A 21,752-nucleotide genomic window follows, 5' to 3' on the forward strand; every position below is an offset into this window, starting at 1 on the left:
TATTCATATATTTTACACTCTTTATAAGTGATTATTATGTTACTAATTTTGTGTGATTATCAAAGAAAGAAAGTTGAAACCATGAAATCCACATTCCTCAATTATCTACCCCGCCTAGCATAACTTCATCAGTCATTAAAGTTTGGTATGTTGCGTGGTTTAGAAATGATCAAACCTAAATACAATTCAAACGCTGTCAAATTGGTGAACAGAAGAATAAAAACTGGTCATTATGCCAGAGAAGGATTAGTTCGGATGTTTTACTTTATGTTTTTCACATGTTTTCATTATGAGATTGTGCAAATCGCTGGCAAACTGGGAACGTCGGTTCCGGTCATAGTCCCTAGAAATACTTGGACAAACGAGAACACTGATATAAAAGAGAAACTGCAAATGAACTTTCTTCATAAGCATATGAGTACTGACAGGTTTCAAACTTTATCATCACACAACAGCATATAATGTACATACAGACAAACAGTAATAACCTTGTCTGATTTCCTCTCAAGGATCTGCTTTTCCAGCAATTTCCTCATCGCTGGACGCATATTCATCTTCCGTCAGTTCCTCGTCACTGGATTTTTCATCAGGCGCGACCCCTGCATCGGTGGGCTTTGCATATTTTTCACAGTACTCTGACAAAAATTGATGTGTGATAAGTCTCTTATATGAAGTTATAATCAAAGAAAAAGGAAGGAATGACAGCAATACTAAACTAGCACAGGTGTTGCAACATAACATAGCACTCCAACAAATAGACAACAGAGTTCTTTGCCATCGCAAATGAAAGATTGTGGCTGGCCGTGAGAAAACCATTAGACCTAACTTACCGATATTTTGTATTTACCTACTCTTGATAAATAGAGAAAAATAAACATGGCCTGGGAGTTAAGATGTAGATGCAAGCAAGCTTGTGAGAGCTGCAAATTCCCAACAGTGTATAATAGAATGATATTTACACACTCATGGAAAGCAGTAAGTGGGCTGCATGCTTAACCTAGGTAATCGATAGTATTTCGGTATCATGTAGGATTTCGCTAGTTCTACAACCACAAACACAGGCTATTGTCCCCGGAAATCTCTTATGCTGATCTGCATCTCCCCCTTTTCCTAGTCCAGCATCAACATTCCCATAGTTTTCATCATCACCAACAATCTTCAAACTACAGTGTCATAGTTTATACCTCTCCATGTGTGTGCGCGCGCGGGAGCCCACTCTCTCTCTTTGATTTGAAGCAGTTTTGTGCTCATTTTTGATACCTATGTCCTTACTGGTTATATTTTGGTGTTTTTGGTGGTGCAACCATGGCTTTTAAAATTCAATTTATAGATTTCAGAAAAACTTTAGCATAGAGTAATTATCCTGCGGCGAGGCTGACATGTAAAACATAAAACTGGTCTATATAGATTATTATGGATGATGGAGTGGTTCTCAGTTCTCATAAAGCATGTGAGAAATAATAGATTAACCATAACCACAGCCACAATAAACTTTTACATCCTAGCAATATGCAGTCTTAAAACCATAAATTTATTTGCAGCACCCATGGTGAAGTCCATGATGAGTAAGATTGATGAGTGATAATTAAATGTGACTTTAGCATATATGGCTTCCTCGTATAAAGATAATAATAACCGATTATCCAATATGAGAAACACCAACGGGGATCATCTGGACTAGAATGCTTCAGACCCCAACTATCATGCACCTCAAGGGCCCAATTATTCTTCCAAAAAGAAAGGCGCTCACGTCAAAAGAAAAGAAGCGCGACCATTTCTTAACAACAACAATCAGATGCATGATGCATGATGCATGGGTGCTTGATTCAGATCCCTGAACGGCAATCGCACTGGGTTATATTGAGGAGGGCAATGGAAATGGGAATCAAGTTAGCAAAGAGAGTAAGTAGATAAAGGCAACATATAGCTATTCCAGACCAACATACGAAGCACCATTGATGGGAATGTTTCGGCTCTATTTCGGTCCTAGTTCTTCTCATGCACCCAACCATGTACCACTCAGTTCTTTTTTAATCTATATTCACTCGTCTAGTCAAAAGTACGCTTACAAATTTCATTCAAATGAAATACTACCTTTGACTCTCTGATTGTATACATCGCGGTCACGCATCATCAAAGCTGCTGCCTCTCCATTTAAAGGATCTGATGGATTCGGGTATAAAAGAAGTTGTGGAAGAAACACTTCAAACACATTCACCAAGTCTGAAAAGACAAATAAATTGATCAAGCTAATGGTACAAACATCTGTCAGACACCAATAGACCCTGAAAGATGCAGCATTAAAGCAGTCCACAATCAATAACCCCACAGCGAGAGAGAGAGAGAGAAGACCTGTTCGACTTACCAAACATGGGACTCCACGTCTGATTGATTACGTCTAAACACACAGAACCTGACCTGGGAAATAAATGAGAATGAAACTGTTGAAGTCAATGTAATTTCTACAAGCATTATACTAGATTCAGTGCAAACCAAGAAATCTGCTAGAGAAGATCAATGTGTGAGCACAATATATCACATACTCACATCTCATCAACATTTGGATGGTAAATCTTATTGACAAAACCAATGGAAGGAGATTTATACGGATAAGCATCTGGCAGTTCCACCCTAACCTTCCAAACACCTCCTTGATAAGGACCTGTCATACACCACAAAATTCGGGGCAAAACCCCCTTTTCTATAAATGAAAACTTCATCATGGAATAAGCAAGCTAGCTACCACATTCACCAAGATTAACAAAAGAGATGAAACTGGCAATCCACAGAAAACCTCACAATCGGACACTGAATTCTCCATAAGTCGATTTAAATGAGCTGAGTGTAAGAATTGATAATCACAGGTATTAACATAAAATCCAAGCTCATGATGCAAGACAACAGAATTAGCTCAAAACTCAAAAGCCAAGATCTTATCAAGGATGCAACTTCATTTGACTCAACTGAAGTTGAAAACACTACCATCCAACCTCTAATCCTAAGCACAACTATAAACCTCAAACCAAATCAAAACAACGCCTAATCACAAATCCAGATAGCAACATAAAACTATAAGAACAGAAAAGGCAGCCCAAAATCAGCTCAAAAAATAAATTTAAAATCAGAAGCTGGGGATTTAGAAAATAATTACTTTCTTTGGGTCCATTAAATTGCACATGAAACTCCTGCATGCCATCATTGATCATATCCACCTTATAGTCAGTCATCATCCTGAACCAAAAGGAAACCGAAATCTACAATCAAACATATGCAAAATTATGCATCAAACAAAAAAATCAAGAGTCACTACAGCTTCATCAAATCCATTTCACGGCGTTTGCTTGGAGAAGACATGATTCTTTATGATTGCACTAGTTTTCCCCCAAATGCTCTTTGTTGATTAAGTATGGCGAAATAATGTGTGTGCGAGTGTGTTAGGCGGTTCCGACATGGATGAGCAAAAGTGGGGATGAAATTGAACTTTTGTCTAAATTGCATTTTCCCCTCACCATTTCTCGCTTATGTAAATTATCAGCTAAAAAGAAAAGTTCCATTTTCTTAATTTAGGTAAATTCAGTAAATGGTATTGGTTGTAAATCCATCAATTATTCAAGTTTTTAACATAAATCTTAAAATTTTGTGTACATATTAATAAACTACTCTCTCCGATTTCAATAATTGACGCTATTTTACTTAGCACGAGTTTTAAGAAATGTCATAGAAAGTTGATGAAAAAAGTTAGTGAAATATGAGTCTTACTTTTAAATATTAATTTTTTACTTTTAAATATTAATTTTATAATAAAATATGAGTAGAATGAGTGAGTAAAATGTGAGGTTCATTACCTGAAGTAGTAAAAAGTAAGTCGTCAATTAATTGAGTACGAATGAAAAAGGATAATGGTATCAATTCATAGGGGCCTCATGGAGTATTTAGAATTTCATAATTAATTTCAAGTGGATAGTGCACCATAGTCTATAGACTATAGTAATAATTACTTTTAAATATGAATGTTAATGGAAAATTTAGAATTGAATTAATTGAAAAAAAAAAAGGAATTTCATGATATTGATTTCATTAACTCTGTAGTAAATTCAGTCACTAGTTTAATATCCAATTATAACTCAAGTTATAGTAGAACGATACATATAGGGTTGTCAAATCGGGTTCCCAATTCCGAAATTCCCAAAGAACATACCTGATACCCGATCCAAAGCTACAATCGGGTGCTCGGATACCTGATTCAGGTATCCAGTCCCGAAAAACCCAGTGCCGATATTTTTACCTTCACTCTTGAACTGGTAGTAGACGGCAGTGGGTGGGATGGCAGCGGTTGGGCGTGAGAGGGCCGAGAGTCCTAGACCGAGAGGGGGCCTATGGCTGGCCGGCTGGGAAAGGGCCGAGTGGAAGAGGGAGAGCGCGTTAGGTGGGAGAGGAGCGATGGACGGCAGCGGAGGAAGGGGCGAGAGGAAGAGGGGATCAGGGAGGCAGCGGGCAGTGTGTAATTGTGTTTCAGTGTTTGAATTTATAGGCTTTTAGTTTTACTCAATACTCCCTCAGTCCTACTAAAGATGGCCCTTTCCTTTTGATGTGAGACTCACTAGCTCGCCAAGACCTCGTGACACCTCTCCGAACAAATTAGCCTCTCGCCGACCATACGGCTCGCGATGGCTGTTGTAGACGGCTCTGACTTGGCATTCCTCGACTTGTAACATCTATAACACGAACATGGTCTGGAATATGGATGAAAGTTGCAAGAACTCGTTGTAGCCATGACATTGCAACTTTTCGGACTAATGTCATCTTATTTCAGTAAGGCTTAGAAATATGTGGACTGACATTACAACTTTTCGCGATAGGTAGCCAAAGCCTATCTAGGTTGTGAAATTCTTCTTTCTCTTTTGCAAAGCATTGCAAAGAACCGACTGTAGTAACCTTAAAGTGGACAACGCCCACAACCATTCTACTAAGCAAAAGACTTAGGCTTTGTTTGCTTCTTATGCATTTAAATGTTTGTAAAACATTTTATAAATGCACAACCAAACACAATGTAATAATAATACTGATTCTATTCGTGCGAAACTGCTCGAATAATCGGATTAAAAGTAGATTGTATAGTTTTTGTATACAAGAAAGATTCTATTCGTGCTCCAAACATGTTTTTCAGTATACCAAACCTAATAATTGGTCACGGGGCAGTGGCCGTGGTCAGACGGCAGCTCACAAAAGCAACACCGCTGTTACAACTGGGAGAGAAGATGGAGTCACCGTGGCTTGGTTGGTAGAGCAAAGAGAGGGTGGGAGAAAGAGTTTACAAAAGAGAGGGACATGGTAGAGAAGAGTTGCACAAGAGAGAGTAAATGAGGATGAAAATGGGCGAGAGAAGAATAATGGGAGAGAGAGTGAAAGGGAACATTAGAGCACTCATAATAGGGTGCCGATCGGCCACCCAATCAATCGACGGTCCGATCGGCACCTATTGCGACCTGGCCTCCGATTGGTGGCTCTTCGTACAATGCCCACATTTCGTCCGCTCCGACCACGCGATCTGGACTCCGACTATTGCCTATTTTGCGTGCGATCATTGATGACCCCTTTGTTGGACGGCACAAGATTTTATATAGTTTTATTTTATGGGTTAAGTGAAAAGAGTAAAGTAAGAGAGAGTGAATAAAGTAGAGATAAAGATGTTTTATTTTAGGTAATGGGTCATCTTGGTTGGGGACAAACCAAAAAGAAAAGTAGGTCATCTTCAGTGGGACGGATGGAGTATTTTTTATTTTTTCTTCACCCCTTTCTATTCTCACCTAAAATATTTCTCTCTCTAGGACTGAGTCCCGATGGAAGTCCCCCGAATTCCGGTTGCTTCCCTCCATAAAGCGTCCAAGCAGAAGGGTGATGGTCAAGCTGAGAGCACAGTACATTTCTATGTTCACAGATCCCAGGTCAAGAGATCTTAACCGAGAAACCCATGGTCGCTAGACTCACTCTCAGCCAACTGTCAATAAAAATCTCAACCCACTACACTTGGAACTAGTATAGAGAAGTAAAGGGTCGATCCCATAGGGAGGAATGTAACGAAGGTTTGAGTTCAGAGGACTTGGGAATGGGGTTGGTGTTAGAGTTTGGTATACTAGAAATCACCTTTCGAGTGATTGAATACTGTTAAAACTCTCATTTTATTTTCCAAATGAATAAACAGATTATTTTTGTCATAATGTTGTTATATTTTACATTTAATGGATGTTAATTGCATATTTAAATGTATAAGTAATTTAACAAAGTCTAAGTCTTTGTTTTAGTAGACCGGTTGTGGGCGTCGTCCACTTTAAGGTAACACGGTCAGTTCTAAACAAAGAAAAAGAATAATTTCACAACCTAGATAGGCTTAGACTACCTATCGTGAAAGGTTGCAATGTCGGTCGGAGTGCAGTATTACTTAGCGTACATTTAGCTAGTAATATTATTTTAAGCTAATATTAAATTAGGTTTAAATTTAATTAGTAAAAAGCTAATTGGAGGAAATTAATGTCAAAGCGCCCATAGATGCTGTCTGGGCCCAATATGTGACTTATTATAAATAGGAGAATGAAGGAGGCAGAAAATACCTTTAATTTTCTCTTAAAATATTCGGCCCTCTCTATTCCTAGTAGAATTCGAATTTTTCTCCTCCGTGGGAAAGGATTTACGTCTTGTCTATTTAAGTCTGAATATATTTGGTGAGATCGGCCCACCTTAGAACCGGCATGTTTTAGGTTTCTATTAATTTACAAAGCATGTTATTATTTGAGTTATCAGCATGATAGGTGAGATAATTACGCGAATAGAATTTGTCTAAATAATCCGCTAAATAGATACGATTATTATGTAATTGATTAATGAATGCGCTTTAACGGCTCTTATTACTGATTGGTACGAGCCGGTCTTTGGCTCGATTATTTAGTTTAAATTTCGCGAAATTCATGTATGCATGCGTTTTTGTTTTGAAGCATGTTCTTGTTTTAGTTGTTATTTTTTATGCATGATGAACTCAAGAACTATCGAAACAAAATCTTGGAACCCTAGAGACGTGCGATTCGTCGGCGCTTGCGCAAGACGAATCGCGCGACAAGCGATCCGATTAGGGTTGTCGGCGAGTGGTCAGGCGGAGTTATTGACGTGACGCACGACGAGTGGACTCATGTGCGCCGCCGGCGTGACCTCGGGAATCGAGGCGGTCTCCGAGCACTCACCGACGATCGAGTGGGAGCTGGGGCGCGATCCATGCGGCGGCGAATACGAGCGTGGGCTCGTACGCGCCGCCCGGGAAGACACGCGGCTTGGTACGCTCCTGTTCAGGGCGGCGATCGACTATGGCGGGGTGGTTTACAAGAGCTGCCGCTGCTCGTCACGCGGCGTGCAGAAAAACCACAGACCTAACCACAGTCGAACCCAGCCCTAGCGTCGCCGGACGGGGAAAAGCGGCCCGAAAGCGCCGCTCGCACAGCTCTTTGCTGGCTGGCAGAAACGGCACGGCGGAGGAGATCGCCGGTGCTGCGCGAGCGTTAGCCGCGCCGCGGCTATCGACGGAGGAATCTACATGGTGCGTCGAGCGCAGCGGTCGGAGGAAATTGGAAGCATCCGCGCTGGCGCGAGCTGCCGGAAGGAGATGGCTGGGCGGCGGGCTCGCCGGCGTGATCGAACTCCGGCGAGTCATCATCGGCGTGGATCATGCGGGCCTGCGACCACGAGATAGCGATGAAATATTATCTTATTGATTTTTTTTTTTAATTCCTAATTAATAGAAATCGTTAAAATATTATTATTTAATTGAAATAAAAAATATTTTGGGAAGATTTCCCTAGATTTTAGGGCTATTTTGATTATTTTCTATATCTATGAATATTTTATATCCTAGATGATATAGATGACAATAATTAAATAGTTTCCTAAATTATAATATATATCTAGAATCTAATAAGGATAGATATGTAGGTTTCATTAAATAATAAAATATATTATTTCTTCCCCGATCTTAATAAGAATTAATTTAAGTTTATTTATTCATGTCCGTAAAAGATATAAATAATTATTTATTTTAGATAAATCTTATAGAAGACATGAATATGGATTAAACTTTAGTAATTAATAAAATTATCTTTAATAAGATGTTTAAAAAGATTATAAAAGATTTAATTGTCAGAGTAAATTAAATACGCGGGGTGTAATTAGCGCTGTCTACGCACTAAGGCTAGGATAATTAATGAAACTCATAAGCTTAAATATACAGCGATAATTCTGGTAAGTTTGTATATGGTCTCCATCGATTGGTCCACAACTTATGAAGCTGATTTAATATTATCGCCACGTCTTTTGTGGGGACAATAATCCTTTAAGAAATAGCCCAGTTCGTATAGGTGAACACCCAGTGTAAATAGTATGAACTAGAAAGTAGTTTCCAATATTATCGCCGCTATGCTGTGGGGACAACAATCTGTAAGAAAGTACAGGGTACAGGAAGTTGAAGCAGAATTCTGAGAGATAAACAGTGCTTGTTATCAACACGCAGGCATTGTTATGGGAGTGTGTTGTAGAAGCAGATACGTAATGCTAAATCGATGGTCGTGCTTAGGCAACATTTGGCGGTCATGCCGTGCTGCGGTCTACGGACTATTCGTCGGTGTTGTGACCGGTAAAAATGTTAAAATTTTAATGCGTATTGACTTCTGCTTGAGGGTACAAAATTTTAATTTTACGGTTGTGAGAATTTGAAAAGTTTTATGGTTTAATCTACTGTTCTTCACATAAGTTTTATGACAAATAGTAAATACGTTTTGCGGTGCAACCTAAATCGTCAACATGTCTCTTAATCCTCTTTCTGCAATTCTTAAAGAAAACAAACTCGAGGGCCAAAATTACATAGAATGGAAACAAAATTTGGGCATATTTCTCTGACTGATGAGTACAAGTTTGTGCTCACTACTCCTCGGCCCCCGGTGCCGGCGGCTAACGCCCGCGCAGGCAGCCGCGAGATGCCCATGGAAACGGTGGCACAAGGCGAATGAGATGGCTAAGTGTTATATGTTGGCCTCCATGTCAACGGTCTTAGACATCGGCATGCCGCACCCATGTAGCTTGCCACCGAGATTATGGAAAATCTCACGAATCTCTTTGGTACTCGAGAATCGAACGGCTAAGTCTCAAGCCTTTCGAGATTATCATGGGAGTCTATGAAGGATGGCTCGTCTGGCGGGGACCATGTCCTCGAGATGATGAATACCTCGGAAATCAAATTGAGGTTTTGGACGTCATTGATGCCGAGTCCCGATTCTTATTATCACTTGATGCTTTGGCTTCCCTGACGAGTTCAAGCTCAACTTTGAGATGAACAAAAGGAATCACATGGGCGAGTTGTTGGGCGAACTTGAGTCGAGGCGGAAGATCTCATGAACCAAGCTAAGGAGGCTGCGATGGTTAGTTCGTCACATCGTTCCTCTATTTTAGGCACAGCGGGGAAAGAAGAAAGTGACAAACCGAATTCGCACCTAAAGATGCTAAGGGAAAGAAAAAGAGGAGGTCGGGAAAGAAGCAAGCGGAAAGTGTTTCAAGTGTGGAGAGAAGGGGCATTGGAAGCGGATGCCCTAAAAGGAGCAAGGCTACGGTATGCACCAAGCTACGGATTGTTGAGTCTGTTTTGGCCGACAACTGCTCCTTACTTGGGTTATTGACAACAGAACTCTTGATCATATTTGTTTGATCTGACTTAATGCAGGTGACAAGACGGTTATATGATGGAGAGATCGAAGTCGTGAAGCGTAGCTACTAAAGTGGCGGCCGTTGCAGTGGGAGGAGGCGTTTATTTGCGTTTTAGTAGTGATAGATTTTTGATTATGAAGAATGTTTGTTTTGATACCTTATTTTAGAAGAAATTTAATTTCAGTTTCTAAATTGGTTTTTGATGGATATTCGATTTCTTTTAATGACAGGTTGTGTTATTAAGAAAGATGGTTCTTATATCTGTCGTGGTATCATGGAAAACAATACATGTACACAATCGTATCTACTGATATAATGATCGCAAATTAGAACTCAATAATGCATCGAAAATTTCAAAGAAAGAAAGAACCTTCCAAGTTCAATGAACGAAACGTACTTATGGCATCTTAGACTTGGTCATGCCAACCAAAAGAGGATTCAAACACTCGTGGATCAAGACCTTCTTAAAGGTCACGAATCTTTGAATCGTTTTCCGTGCGAATCTGTTTGGAAGGCAAGATGACAGAAACCTTTTAGAGTGAAGGTAATAGGGCCAAGGAAGCACTAGAGACTCGTTCATGTTTTGATGTGTGTGGACCAATGTCCAACCGAGGCAAGAGCGGCTTTAAGCTATTTCATCACTTTTATTGATGAATTTTCAAAGTTGGATATGTTTATTTGATGCGTTTAAATTACGAAGCTTTTGACAAGTTCAAGGAGTTTAAGGCTTATCTTGAGGCCGCATCATGGAAAATGTATCAAGAGCCTGCGATCTGATCGCGGAGGCGAGTACCTCAGTGCCAGAGTTTTGGACTACTTATCATTAGAGGAATTGAATCCCCAAGCATTTGCCCATGCGACCTTTCGTGAGAATGGCGTAGCTGAAAGAAGGAATAGGACCTTGTTAAACATGGTCCGATCGATATTGAAAGTTATGCCTGTTGCCCATTTCGTTTTGGGGACATGCCTTGCTTTCCGCAGGATCATATCTTAGACAATTTACCGTCAAAATCTGTTCTGCTACTCCATATGAGTTGTGGTGGGCGTAAGCCAATCTAGAACATCTCGAATATTATGGGGGTGTCCGGCTCATGTTTTTGGAAAAGGATCAGTAAGCTCGGCTCAAGGACAGAGGTATGTTTGTTTATAGGAGTACCCCAAAGGTTCGAAAGCTTATGAATTCTATAGTCTCCGAGACAAGAAAGTCATTGTAGTCTTGTGCGACGTGCTAGAGGAAGACTTTGTTATGAATCGTAAAGCGGCGATGAGGTAGCTCTTGAAGAGCTTACTTCGATCCACAAGTTCCATTAACCAAGAACAAGTACCTATAGTACAACCAATTCCACAGACAACCAACTTCTACACCTAATATTGTAGTGCCGCGCCGCGATGGGAGGGTGCTCATGAGCCCGAAAAGGTACATTGGTTTGGGAGAATCTGAGTGACGATGGATTCGGAACTACAATCCTATGATAGACAAAGACGTCATGATTTTGTCGCAGTCCTACCCATTGTGCGCCATTGGGAGCAAGTGGATATACAAACGTAAACGTGGGCCGATGGACGAGTTAAAGTCTTTAAAAGCAGGCTAGTGGTAGGGAAATTTGCTTACCCCGAAAGGAAAGGTGTCGACTACGACGAGACCTTAATCCCCCGGTCAGCCATGCTGGAAATCGATGCGGATACGGTGTCTATAGCAGCTTACATGGATTGGGATGTGTGGCAATGGACGTTAAGACTACGTTCTTGAGCGGTAGTCTTGAGAGACCATCTGTGGAACAACCCGAGGGTTATGCCATCGAGGCAAAGAGCACATGGTTTGGAAGCTTAGAGGCCATTTTATGGTCTCAAGCAAGCATGTCTAGATCATGGAATCGGTGCTTAGTCAAAGCTGTTCATAAGTTTGGATTCGAGAAATGCCCTATGGCTAACGTGTACAAGAAGGTAGAAAAGGGAATGTGGTGTTCTTAGTTTTATATGTAGATGACATTCTTCTAATTGGAAACAATAAAAAGATGTTGTCATCGGTTCGAACTTGGTTGTCCAACCGGTTCAAGATGAAGGATATGGGAGATGCGGGTCACATCCACAGGTATCGAGGTCCTTAGGGATCGTGAGAAAAGGACGTTGTCTTATCTGAGAACCCTACATCGACAACGTACTTAGTCGTTTTAGCATGCAAGATGCCAAGAAGGTTTCTTACCTTTTAGACATGGCATCCATTTATCTCCAAGAGATGTGTCCCAAGACGACATCTAAGATAAGCGAGAGATGAGAAGGATTACCAATGCAGCCGGCGGTTGGTAGTCTCATGTATCTTTATCTTTTGTACAGACGATATTTGCTTTTTCTTTACATTTGGCATGGTAGCAAGATATCAATCAAATCCTAGCCAAGGACATTGGGCTAACATTAAAGAACATACTCGAAGTACCTTAAACGGACTAAGGACTATGTTCTAGTTTATAAGGCATTGTGCCCTTTGGGATATGCGGTTCGGACTTCGAGGCGATCGGGACTCGAGGAAATCTACTTGGTTATGTGTTTACCTTAGGAGGTGGAGCCGTAGTTGGAAGAGTGTAAGCAGAAATGCATTGCGGATACACCATGGAAGCCGAATATGTGGCCGCTTCGGAGGCTGCAAAGGAGGCTGTATGGCTCAAAGAACTTTCTTTATGGACTTAGGTGTGTGGTTACGAATGCATGAGCATCATCATTTATTGTGACAGTTGGTCTTTGTGGCTAATTCAGAAGGAACCAAGAGCTCACAAGCGAGCAAACACATTGAGGAGGAAGTATCATATCATCAGAGATATAGTACGGAGAGAGGAGACATAGAAGTGGTCAAGATTTAAGTGAGAGGAACAACACAGCGAGATCCTTTACTAGGCGTTGTGGTCAGGCCGTTTGAGTGCCATGTAGAAGGAATGGGAGTTCGACTGCGCACAAAGGAACCTCAACTCGCTTTCGAGTATAAGTGGGAGAATTGAACGTAGTGCACATTTTTTATATACTCGAAAATTTGTTTGAGTATAAGTGGGAGATTGTTAGAGTTTGTATACTAGAAATCACCTTTGGTGATTGAATACTGTTAAAGCTCGTTTTATTTTCAAATGAATAAACGAGATTATTTTTGTCATAATGTTGTTATATTTTACATTTAATGGATGTTAATTGCATATTTAAATGTATAAGTAATTTAACAAAGTCTAAGTCTTTGTTTTAGTAGACCGGTTGTGGGCGTCGTCCACTTTAAGGTAACACGGTCGGTTCTAAACAAAGAAAAAGAATTATTTCACAACCTAGATAGGCTTAGACTACCTATGTTACAGAAGGTTGCAATGTCAGTCCGATTATTTCTAAGCCTTACTGAAATAAGATGACGTTGGGTGTGGTATAATGACCCCAAAGTTGATCTAACTGTGAGGCCGATCTTTTATCTTTGTCTGAAGACGGAGTCTCGTAAATTATTTCTCAATCAATGTAGATTAGCATTGAGCATACGGTATTGATTATACACTACTTTGACTTACCAAATGGTGCGGGTTTTCGCAACCCATGCTTCAGTATATTGGGTAGTGGTGATTAATATCTAGCGGTCTTAGGATTATTTATTATGTTAGATCGTGCGCGAGGTGAGTCTCGTTTGATAACATCCTCAGAGAAGCTTGAAATAAGGTTTCATTATTCGGAACCTAGTTAGTTGGAGTTAATTACTCTATGAATAATAAATAAGATTTTTGCGAGTCCTCTTGGAATAAATAAGATATTAATTAATTAAGTCAATAGCAGTGATAATTAATTAATGGATGTTTCTATCTTAAGCGCGGGAAATATATATAAAGTATTGGAAACCCGAAGTACTTGTAATTTCAGTTTGGATAGGGGAGTGCAGTATTACTTAATTTTAATAATTGTTTGCTCGTAATATTCAATTTTAAGCTTATATTAAATTGGGTTTAATTTAATTAGTAAAAGCTAATTGGAGGAGCCCGTATCAAAGCCTTCCATAGATCCACAATCTTGGGCCCAATATGTGACTTATTATAAATAGGAGAATAAAGGAGGCAGGAAAAATACACTTAATTTTCTCTTAGAATTTTGACCTGTTCACAATAGAGGTTGAATTTTTTCTCCTCCGTGGGAAGGATTTGTCTTCTCTATTACAGAAGCTAAACATCATATACATGCAGAAATTCAGCAGATCCAAACGTTAGATGCTTAATCCACTCCAGATCCAAGCCATCCGAACTCAACAACAACGAAACTCATCTCCGACCACTCTGATTCAACCGATTTACTTCGATCAACAACAATCAAACCACAATTCAACCTCAACCAAACGGGTCAAGTGCGAAACGCATCCAAAGCAAGTAAACAACAGGAATTAACGTAAATCGGAAACGAAATGAAAAGTAAACTTCCATAGCTAAACATCCAGAGATTCAACAATAATTCAACAGACACTGAGCTTCGAACAGCGAAGTCTCAGCACAAAAGCAGCAAAAACAGAATTAAAAGAACAATTGTTTCTTCGCCCTTTGCAAGGACGGTGGTACACAACGATCAACTAACAATCAAGACGAAACCCCCTCGGAATTACCCCATTGCGTGCAGTGTGTGTAGAGAAAACTATATGAGCAGTGAGCTAGGAGCTGGAGCGTGAAAAGGTGATGATGCCCATGTATGATGTGTGCTCCAGTATTTATAGACAGGGAGATGGCTTCTAGATTCTTCTTTGGATTCTCCATTTTGCCCCTCCTTCTTGAAGTTTCCTCCGTGGGGCAAATTTTTGCTCTTTTGCTCCTTTTTCCGCTTCTTTCCTCCGCCTGGAAAATATTCTCCTTCTTTTCCTCGGCCCGGCGGTTTCTCTACACAACCTGACTTAAAACATGTGTTAGACCCTGGAAATTACTGATTTTACGCCCATAACCGATGCATGGGAAGGCACAGGCGAGCGGGTCAAAAGTCCAATCGGCTTAGACCTTCGAAGACGGTGCTATGTTTGAGGTTGCAGATGTGGCGCTGACCAGAACGCTGTTGGAGACCTACAAGATGTACAAGGCCGAAGACGACGAGGAAATGAAGAACGAGCTCAGGGCACTCATCAAAAAGATGAAGAGAACAGTGGGTATGAATGAAGGCATTTGAAAGGTGAAATGCATGTCTCGCAGTAAAATACCAAAAATCGTGGTCAGGAGGTTATAGTAGCCAAAGCCATTTGAATTTTTATTTTATATATTGGAAAAATCCGTTTGGTTATTAATAGGCTAGGGCGGTAAAAATAATAACTGAAAGAAAAAATCAATTAGTTATTTGTCAAAATTTTATTTATTCAATGACTAGAGTTTAACGCGGATATATAGCCCGAAAACGTAGAACAAAAATTTGTTTATTTGCATCAAGTTTTCGAGGATCTCATTCAATACTTACTCGAATTATTAATCAACAGAAAATAAAAGCTTTGGTTTCAACTCTGTTTTTTTTAGATTTTAATAGTTTTTTTTTATTATTTAAACTAGGTATGCTTTGTTTTTGCTATGTTTTTCCCTTATGTTTTATTTATTTGATAAAAACCAATAATTAAAATAAATAAACAATATAGTGGTGACGTGGGAAATGGAGATGGTCGTTGATGGATAGATTGCTACTATTGCAGGAATTTGAACTGGATGATAAAATCTTTAACGTGGCAGGAGAAAATTGGAGATGGACGGATGGATAAGTTGTGACTACTATGAATGCTCTTAATGACTATCACGAAGAAAAAGTCTACTATTGCGATTTTTTAGTGGTAGTGTATTCCCTAATTTATAGTTAGTCAGGGGACCTAGACGGACTTCTTATACTTTTTCAAGCTTAGAGATAGTAGTAACAAGGCAAACGAACCAGAGTGTCTAATATTATACGTATTAAATGAAAAATTTATTAAATAAAAGTATTTCTATTTTTGTTAATAAAAGAATAAAGCATCAATGATTCCATCTATATTATCTAATTCGTCCACCAAACGAAGCACCTACTGTCTAATACCAAAAGACACTAACTTCTTCCTCTCTTTTTAAGCTAATCTATTATTCAGCTTTCGAATAATCAAGCACCAAACGTCAACAAAAATGAACATGGAGTGGCAATACCATTGAATAACGCTTAGAATTTTATAATTCCACCTTGGTGGAGATAATCAGTCCAAGATGTCGATATAAACAAACCAAATGTGCAAGAAGTCAAATTTGACATATTTGTAGTATTCACTTGTATGCAATTGAATGTATTCAGATTCAAATCGTATCTAACACAAGACTTCCCAAAATGAACACATTTTCAGCTTTGGTTATTAAAGGCAGATATGGTTATGTGATACAGAAAAATCAAGAGCTAGCATGAGAGAAAACAAGTCCTTGCTATCGAGAAGTAGGTCAAACCGAAACTTGTTATCCTGGCTTGACTGCAAGGCTATTTACAAACCAACCAAAACTTGATTTACAACCGCCACCCAAAATTGTTGGAACTTCCCCTTGCATATAAGCTCCAAAACCATAACTTAGACAACCTGTATGCAGTATTTTTCAGTCAAGTTCAGCATATATAAGCAGCAACTAGTGAACACTAAATCCTTCTTGGTATGATGGAATGGAAATGGAATGGAATGAAGGTAAGACCGGAATGAAATGACAATTTCTTTGCATTTCGTTTGCATTTTCATTTTATTCCCTCCTTCATTCCATCGTACCAAGCAAATGAATATAATAGAAGTAGGAATCACATTCCATTCCACCATACCTAGAAGGGCATGCCTAAAGAGGTGCTTGGTATGTTATAATGAACAATGGAATAGAATGGTGATTCCTACATCCATTTCAATTTATTTGTTTGCATCTCTTTATTAGGAATCATCATTCCCACTAGACAATGCATACTCTCCTTGGGATTAGCCATTATGTGCCTATCTTCATTCAAATGACATTTCCATTCCAATCTCTTCTAACTCCATTCCATCATACCATGCAGAACTTTGATCAAAGGCATATTCATGTTGTATATAAAATTTGCAGAAAGGGAAAAAGATGAAGGTACCTTGTAATTGGACTACACAAATTCAGTCGACTCCGTGTTCAGGGCACACGAAACTGAACTAGGTCTAGGTATATAAAGTGCTTTATGGCCGAAACTGCCACCAATTGAACCACAAACTTTTTCGTCATCATCGCTATCAACATCTCTTGGACTTACCCGGTTCTGATAGCTTCTACGCTGGACGAGGTAGACATTGAAGTAATAGCTAACCAATTTCTCCCTCGATTTCGAAGGCAAGAACCTCCAGGAATTGTTCCAGAACTTGTTTGAGAAAGCAGCATACGACTTCATATTATCCTTGAATATCCCCTCCTCCTGTTCACTCCAAGAAAGTGAAACCTCCTCTCCCATGAGGTTGAATCGCCAACGGTAGAACAATGAGCCGAGTTCTTGCTTTAGCTTTAACCTCTTCTCAGCAATATGAAACCTAACACATTCAACAGATTCTGGAAACGAGCAACTGCACCGATGTTGCCTTCCTTTCCCAATTGGATCCAGTTTAACAGTAAAGTTAGTTTTACCACCTTCTGGAGGCCACATTCTTGTGCCCAGCCACTTGGAATCACTATCGGAAGCAGTACCAGTCCATTGTGGAACTTGTGCTTGAAAACAAGGACCAATGGGGACTTCCCTCTCAGCTGGCACATCACAGGACTTGTGATCATTCATATTTAGAGGCTGCTCCTTAACGATTGTAGCAGCTGCTTCAGATGGTTCTTTGGGCCTAGCCACATCTGCTTCTCGATGACTATGAGGGGCTGCAGAAGAAGGGCAGCATGAACACGAGGGAGGTTTAATCACGGGTTTCCTCCTGCTATATCTTAGTTTTTCTGTAGTTTGGTGGTCGATAACATCATCCTCGTACATTGAGGGAAGCATCCTTGGCTTTTTCTGCTGATCCTGATCCACGACATAACATGTAATGGAATGTTACAAGCCTTTAAATACAAAATACCATCATCAACATTGAGGGAAGCATCCTTGGCTCTTTTCGCACACAACTTAAGAATCTTGGATCAAATTAAACCACAACAAAAGATTTCTGTGTCTGCGATACAAGTATACAACACATTTTGTTAACAAGCTGTTCGTGAATTAGGCACAAGCACTTTCTAATTTTTACAGAATGACCTGCTTCTATGACATTCTCATTATTTCTTTATACGTGATTGTCAAACAACAGGGGCTTTTAATCTTTCTGTGCAATATTTCAAAATCGCACTACACATTATAAGTTTAAAACTCAATTGTAATCATATGGAAAGGAATGAACTTGAGATATAACATTAACATCAATTGTCAAAAAAAATTCCCTTATTTCCTTTCGGTCCATCCACAAAATTTTCCCCTTTCTATGTATAGTAGTAGTAGGGTTCACTCAACTCACAATATCCTTCGCACAGTTAAAGTGGCTCCACTCAACTCACAATATCCACAATACCACAAACTATTTTATTAAAACTTGTGTTGTCCACAATAGGGAAAATTTTATGTGGGCGTATGGAGTATTGAGTAAGGTGGGAAAATAAGGCCCTGCCGACAAGAGAAGAATTCTAGTACGATTTATGAAGGATGAATCCCGAGAATTCTGTGAGTTTAAGCACAATTATTCCTTATTAAGGACCATAAAAATGCAAACTTTCCATGAGGTTGCAAGTATAATGAATTTAACTACTAAAAACTAAAAGAAGATCAATCAAATTGGTGTATTTATTAATTAATGGTTATGATTCGACTAGCTTATTTTTATGATTTGACCAGAAAAAATAATATCCTGCAAGCATAACGGACAATATGCCAAGAACATATGTTACCATTTATTCACTAGAATGCGATTCGACTCACTCCTAACCAGTGTTGTTAAAAGCGCACCCCAAGCGCGTGGCGCTCAGGGCGACAACTGAATCGCCTCGAGGTGTTTGGGTGAGCCTGGGGCGGCTAAAATTTATAAATCAGAAAAAACCCTAAAGCCTTCAAAACTTCATTTCCTAAATAACTCAAACATAATTAATTTTGAAATATTATCATTTAAATCTGTTCCTAATTCCTTCAAATCACTAAAAATATCACCAAAAATAATAAATTTTTCATTTCTCCAAAAATAAAACCATTCCAGCTCTTCTCCTCTTCTTAAGACATTAAATATTCCTATTTATCCTCTTCTCAATTAATTCTTCCCTCTTCTACCCAAATTCTTTTTTAGTATAGCAAGAAAAGAAGAATTCTAATCCGATAGTGTGCCCCATTGCCCGGTGCCCAGACTTTTACATAATCATCCAGTGGCCCTAACAACACTATTCCTAACATTGGAATAGGTCTCAAGTAGCAATTAAGATTTACAATGTTTCACGCATCCACGAGTATCAGAGCTTCATCACTAGAGTTCCACAAATTAATCTAACATTTAATCTGTTTTAAGGGAATATTCTTATGCACTGAATATGTGTCATTCTATAATTTGGCACTCTACCTATGAGAGAATACCTAAACCTAAAGGTTTACATGTTTGAGTCAAGTTATTATAGATTGATCAGTTTAAAATGTCCAGGTGATTCCTGGATGCCCATCATTTCAGCTACCCTAAAAGTAAAATCTGTCCCAATTTGAGGGTGATAAAGTATGTGGAAACAGCAGAAAAAAGTTATAGTTGCAAACACAGCAGGAAAACTAGGATGCTCATTAGTTACAGAAACTGTTTTTTTTGTCACCCAATTAACACAATAGTAGTATAAAATATGAATCTTGTCCACAGGAGATATGGTACACAAACTTGGGGAACGTGAAGCTGAGTTGGACCATGTGAATCATGTAATTATTGACAGAGGATATATTTTAACAGCTCAAGACAGAGAGCTAATCACTTGCAAATTTCAACTGGCGGCCCTATTCGGATAGTGGTAAACAAATAATTTAATTAAATAACGTAAACTCAAATGTAGCAGATGCAACATTCTAAAATATCGCACAAACTTTAATTCTGAGCTTGCAGTTAAATTATAGATCTGAGGTGCAATAATACAAATTCCAAATTCAGTTATTTAATTATTTATGTGAAGAACGCAGTCCATTAAACCACAGAATACAATCAAGAAAAGATAAAGATGTAACCTTTTGGAGGACTTCACCAGCAGCTTTACTAGCATGCCTTTTTATCAGCAATGCATCTCGAACTAACAGGGCTTCAGCCCAGAATTCTCCATTCCTGTCACCCCACTTGGAACATTCAGGAACCGACCCAACGGAAGGATCACCTGAATGTTTTGCAGTGTGGATCAACCACTCCAGCATACCGGAAAAAGAATGAGATTCTTGTTTCCTCTTACGAGAAGCCAGCACATTTCCAGCATCAATTTTGGGCGTAATCTTATCATCAATACTCAGTTGAGCTCTGAATCTCTCTTCTCCATCAGGAATTTTTTCAAAACCATTGGGTTTTCTACAGTTGACATTGTTAACTTTTTTGGAAGATGTACAAGATCCACTGTTTTCAAGGGCAGAAGAACTTTCATAATCATTTTCAATAACAGAAATTGTAGTTTCTCTATGATTTAGGACCTTATTGGTAATGTCGTCAATGAGTTTCTTGGCAGATCCTATGATGTCACCATCATCATCAACTTGTCCTCTAGAAACACCATTTGGTTCGTTCATGATCTTCGCTGCTGCATTATTCGCTGATGAAGCAAAATCATCAATCATGATATGAGACCTGTCATTTGCCTCTCCACCAAATGTAGCAACTTCCCCTAGCTGCTCTTGCTCTTGCTCTTGCTTGTTTGGCAACATACCCTTGAACCTGATTTCCAACTCCCGAGACAATAAATCCAGTTTCTGAATAAATCCACAATGGTCATCCTCCAACACTCTGTTGCTAAACACTCGTTGCAGCCATTGATCCAGTTCGTTCAAATAATTCATATAAATCAACTTAAGGGATGCAATCACACCACGTCCTAGTCCACATTCATCCGAAACGAAACCCCACAAGTTATTTCTTGTAACGGCATCGTATCCACCAAATTTCCTCACAAGCCAAAAAAGTTTAAACAAATCCACTGGCTGCCCTTCACCACAGAATGCTGGAATAGGCCTATGAAATTTTCCAGCAGACTTATCTCTCAAAAAGGCAACCACGACTTGATCAAACAAACCCCTTAGTCTATGCTTACAAGAATCGAAACGGTACTTCTCTATCTGAAAATTGAGATCAAAAGCAAACCTAAATGTTTTCATATCATTTCCATCACCAAAGTTACCGCCACCATTATTTCCATCTGTGTCATCTCGCAACTTAACCATTTCCCGGTTAACCCCTTTCCCTCTGACCTAGTCCAAAACTTTCTTTTATCTGGGAATATTCGATTAAATAAATTAGAATTGATTATATGCAGCAGGTTTATATACAAATGATGCTATTTTACGTGGAAAATGAAAAAAGATCGGATTTTTACCTTGTTTTCAGCTTCAACGGCAATGGAGGTATAATCCAGTGAGCATTGCAAGACGATGTATAATAAACCCTGCGGCAATTTACTGCCAATTTTTTCAGGTGTCATGACAGCAGTGATTGAGTTGTTGACCAGATAGGAAGAATCAAATCAGGCTACCAATTATGGAAATCAGGCGAATTTTAAGGAAAGGTATTTCATTGTTGACGAAACAAAGAAGATTATTTAGGAGGAAGTCGATTTTTAGATGATTTCTTAGGGCAAGATTAAGTTTAGGGATGAATGCTACCCTAATTTTTGCTAAATATAATAATCTTTTCGACAAAATCAAGGATAGTGTGGGATGTCGGCTTGAAATTTATGGGTTAAATAATTTCAAAATATTTAGGTTTAGGGTAGCACAATGGGCTAAAATCCAACAATCGAATATTACTCCGTTCGTCCTCAAAGAGCAAAGAGTATAAACTTTAGATTCGGTAGGAGTTTTAATAA

The 21,752-nt window shown here is 39.2% G+C and overlaps 2 protein-coding genes across 2 annotated transcripts; both read right to left on the bottom strand.

Moving 5' to 3' along the window:
- Window positions 1–376: 376 nt before the first annotated feature.
- Window positions 377–3,497, bottom strand: LOC125218561 (ubiquitin-conjugating enzyme E2 4-like). Its single transcript, XM_048120249.1, has 6 exons — window positions 3,311–3,497; window positions 3,152–3,231; window positions 2,548–2,662; window positions 2,366–2,418; window positions 2,095–2,223; window positions 377–635 (listed from the first exon to the last, which is right to left on the bottom strand). The coding sequence occupies exons 1-6, from the start codon at window positions 3,352–3,354 to the stop codon at window positions 505–507; spliced, it is 552 nt and encodes a 183-aa protein (XP_047976206.1). The 5' UTR covers window positions 3,355–3,497; the 3' UTR covers window positions 377–504.
- Window positions 3,498–15,953: 12,456 nt separating this feature from the next.
- Window positions 15,954–21,518, bottom strand: LOC125224343 (AT-rich interactive domain-containing protein 2-like). Its single transcript, XM_048127727.1, has 4 exons — window positions 21,264–21,518; window positions 19,921–21,160; window positions 16,813–17,712; window positions 15,954–16,288 (listed from the first exon to the last, which is right to left on the bottom strand). Exons 2-3 carry the CDS (start codon window positions 21,109–21,111, stop codon window positions 16,825–16,827), a joined length of 2,079 nt encoding a protein of 692 aa, XP_047983684.1. The 5' UTR covers window positions 21,112–21,160; window positions 21,264–21,518; the 3' UTR covers window positions 15,954–16,288; window positions 16,813–16,824.
- Window positions 21,519–21,752: the final 234 nt, after the last annotated feature.

This window comes from Salvia hispanica, chromosome 4 (assembly GCF_023119035.1).
Source record: "Salvia hispanica cultivar TCC Black 2014 chromosome 4, UniMelb_Shisp_WGS_1.0, whole genome shotgun sequence".
NCBI classification, from domain to species: domain Eukaryota; kingdom Viridiplantae; phylum Streptophyta; class Magnoliopsida; order Lamiales; family Lamiaceae; genus Salvia; species Salvia hispanica.

Excerpts from the sequence above, each read along its gene's own strand:
- LOC125224343 (XM_048127727.1), bottom strand. The coding sequence starts at position 21,111 with ATGGTTAAGTTGCGAGATGACACAGATGGAAATAATGGTGGCGGTAAC. Across the intron at positions 17,713-19,920 it reads CTGGTGAAGTCCTCCAAAAG|GATCAGCAGAAAAAGCCAAG; the intron begins GTTACATCTTTA and ends GTCGTGGATCAG.
- LOC125218561 (XM_048120249.1), bottom strand. The coding sequence starts at position 3,354 with ATGTCTTCTCCAAGCAAACGCCGTGAAATGGATTTGATGAAGCT. Across the intron at positions 3,232-3,310 it reads GAAATGGATTTGATGAAGCT|GATGATGACTGACTATAAGG; the intron begins GTAGTGACTCTT and ends CTTTTGGTTCAG. Across the intron at positions 636-2,094 it reads ATACAATCAGAGAGTCAAAG|AGTACTGTGAAAAATATGCA; the intron begins GTAGTATTTCAT and ends AATTTTTGTCAG.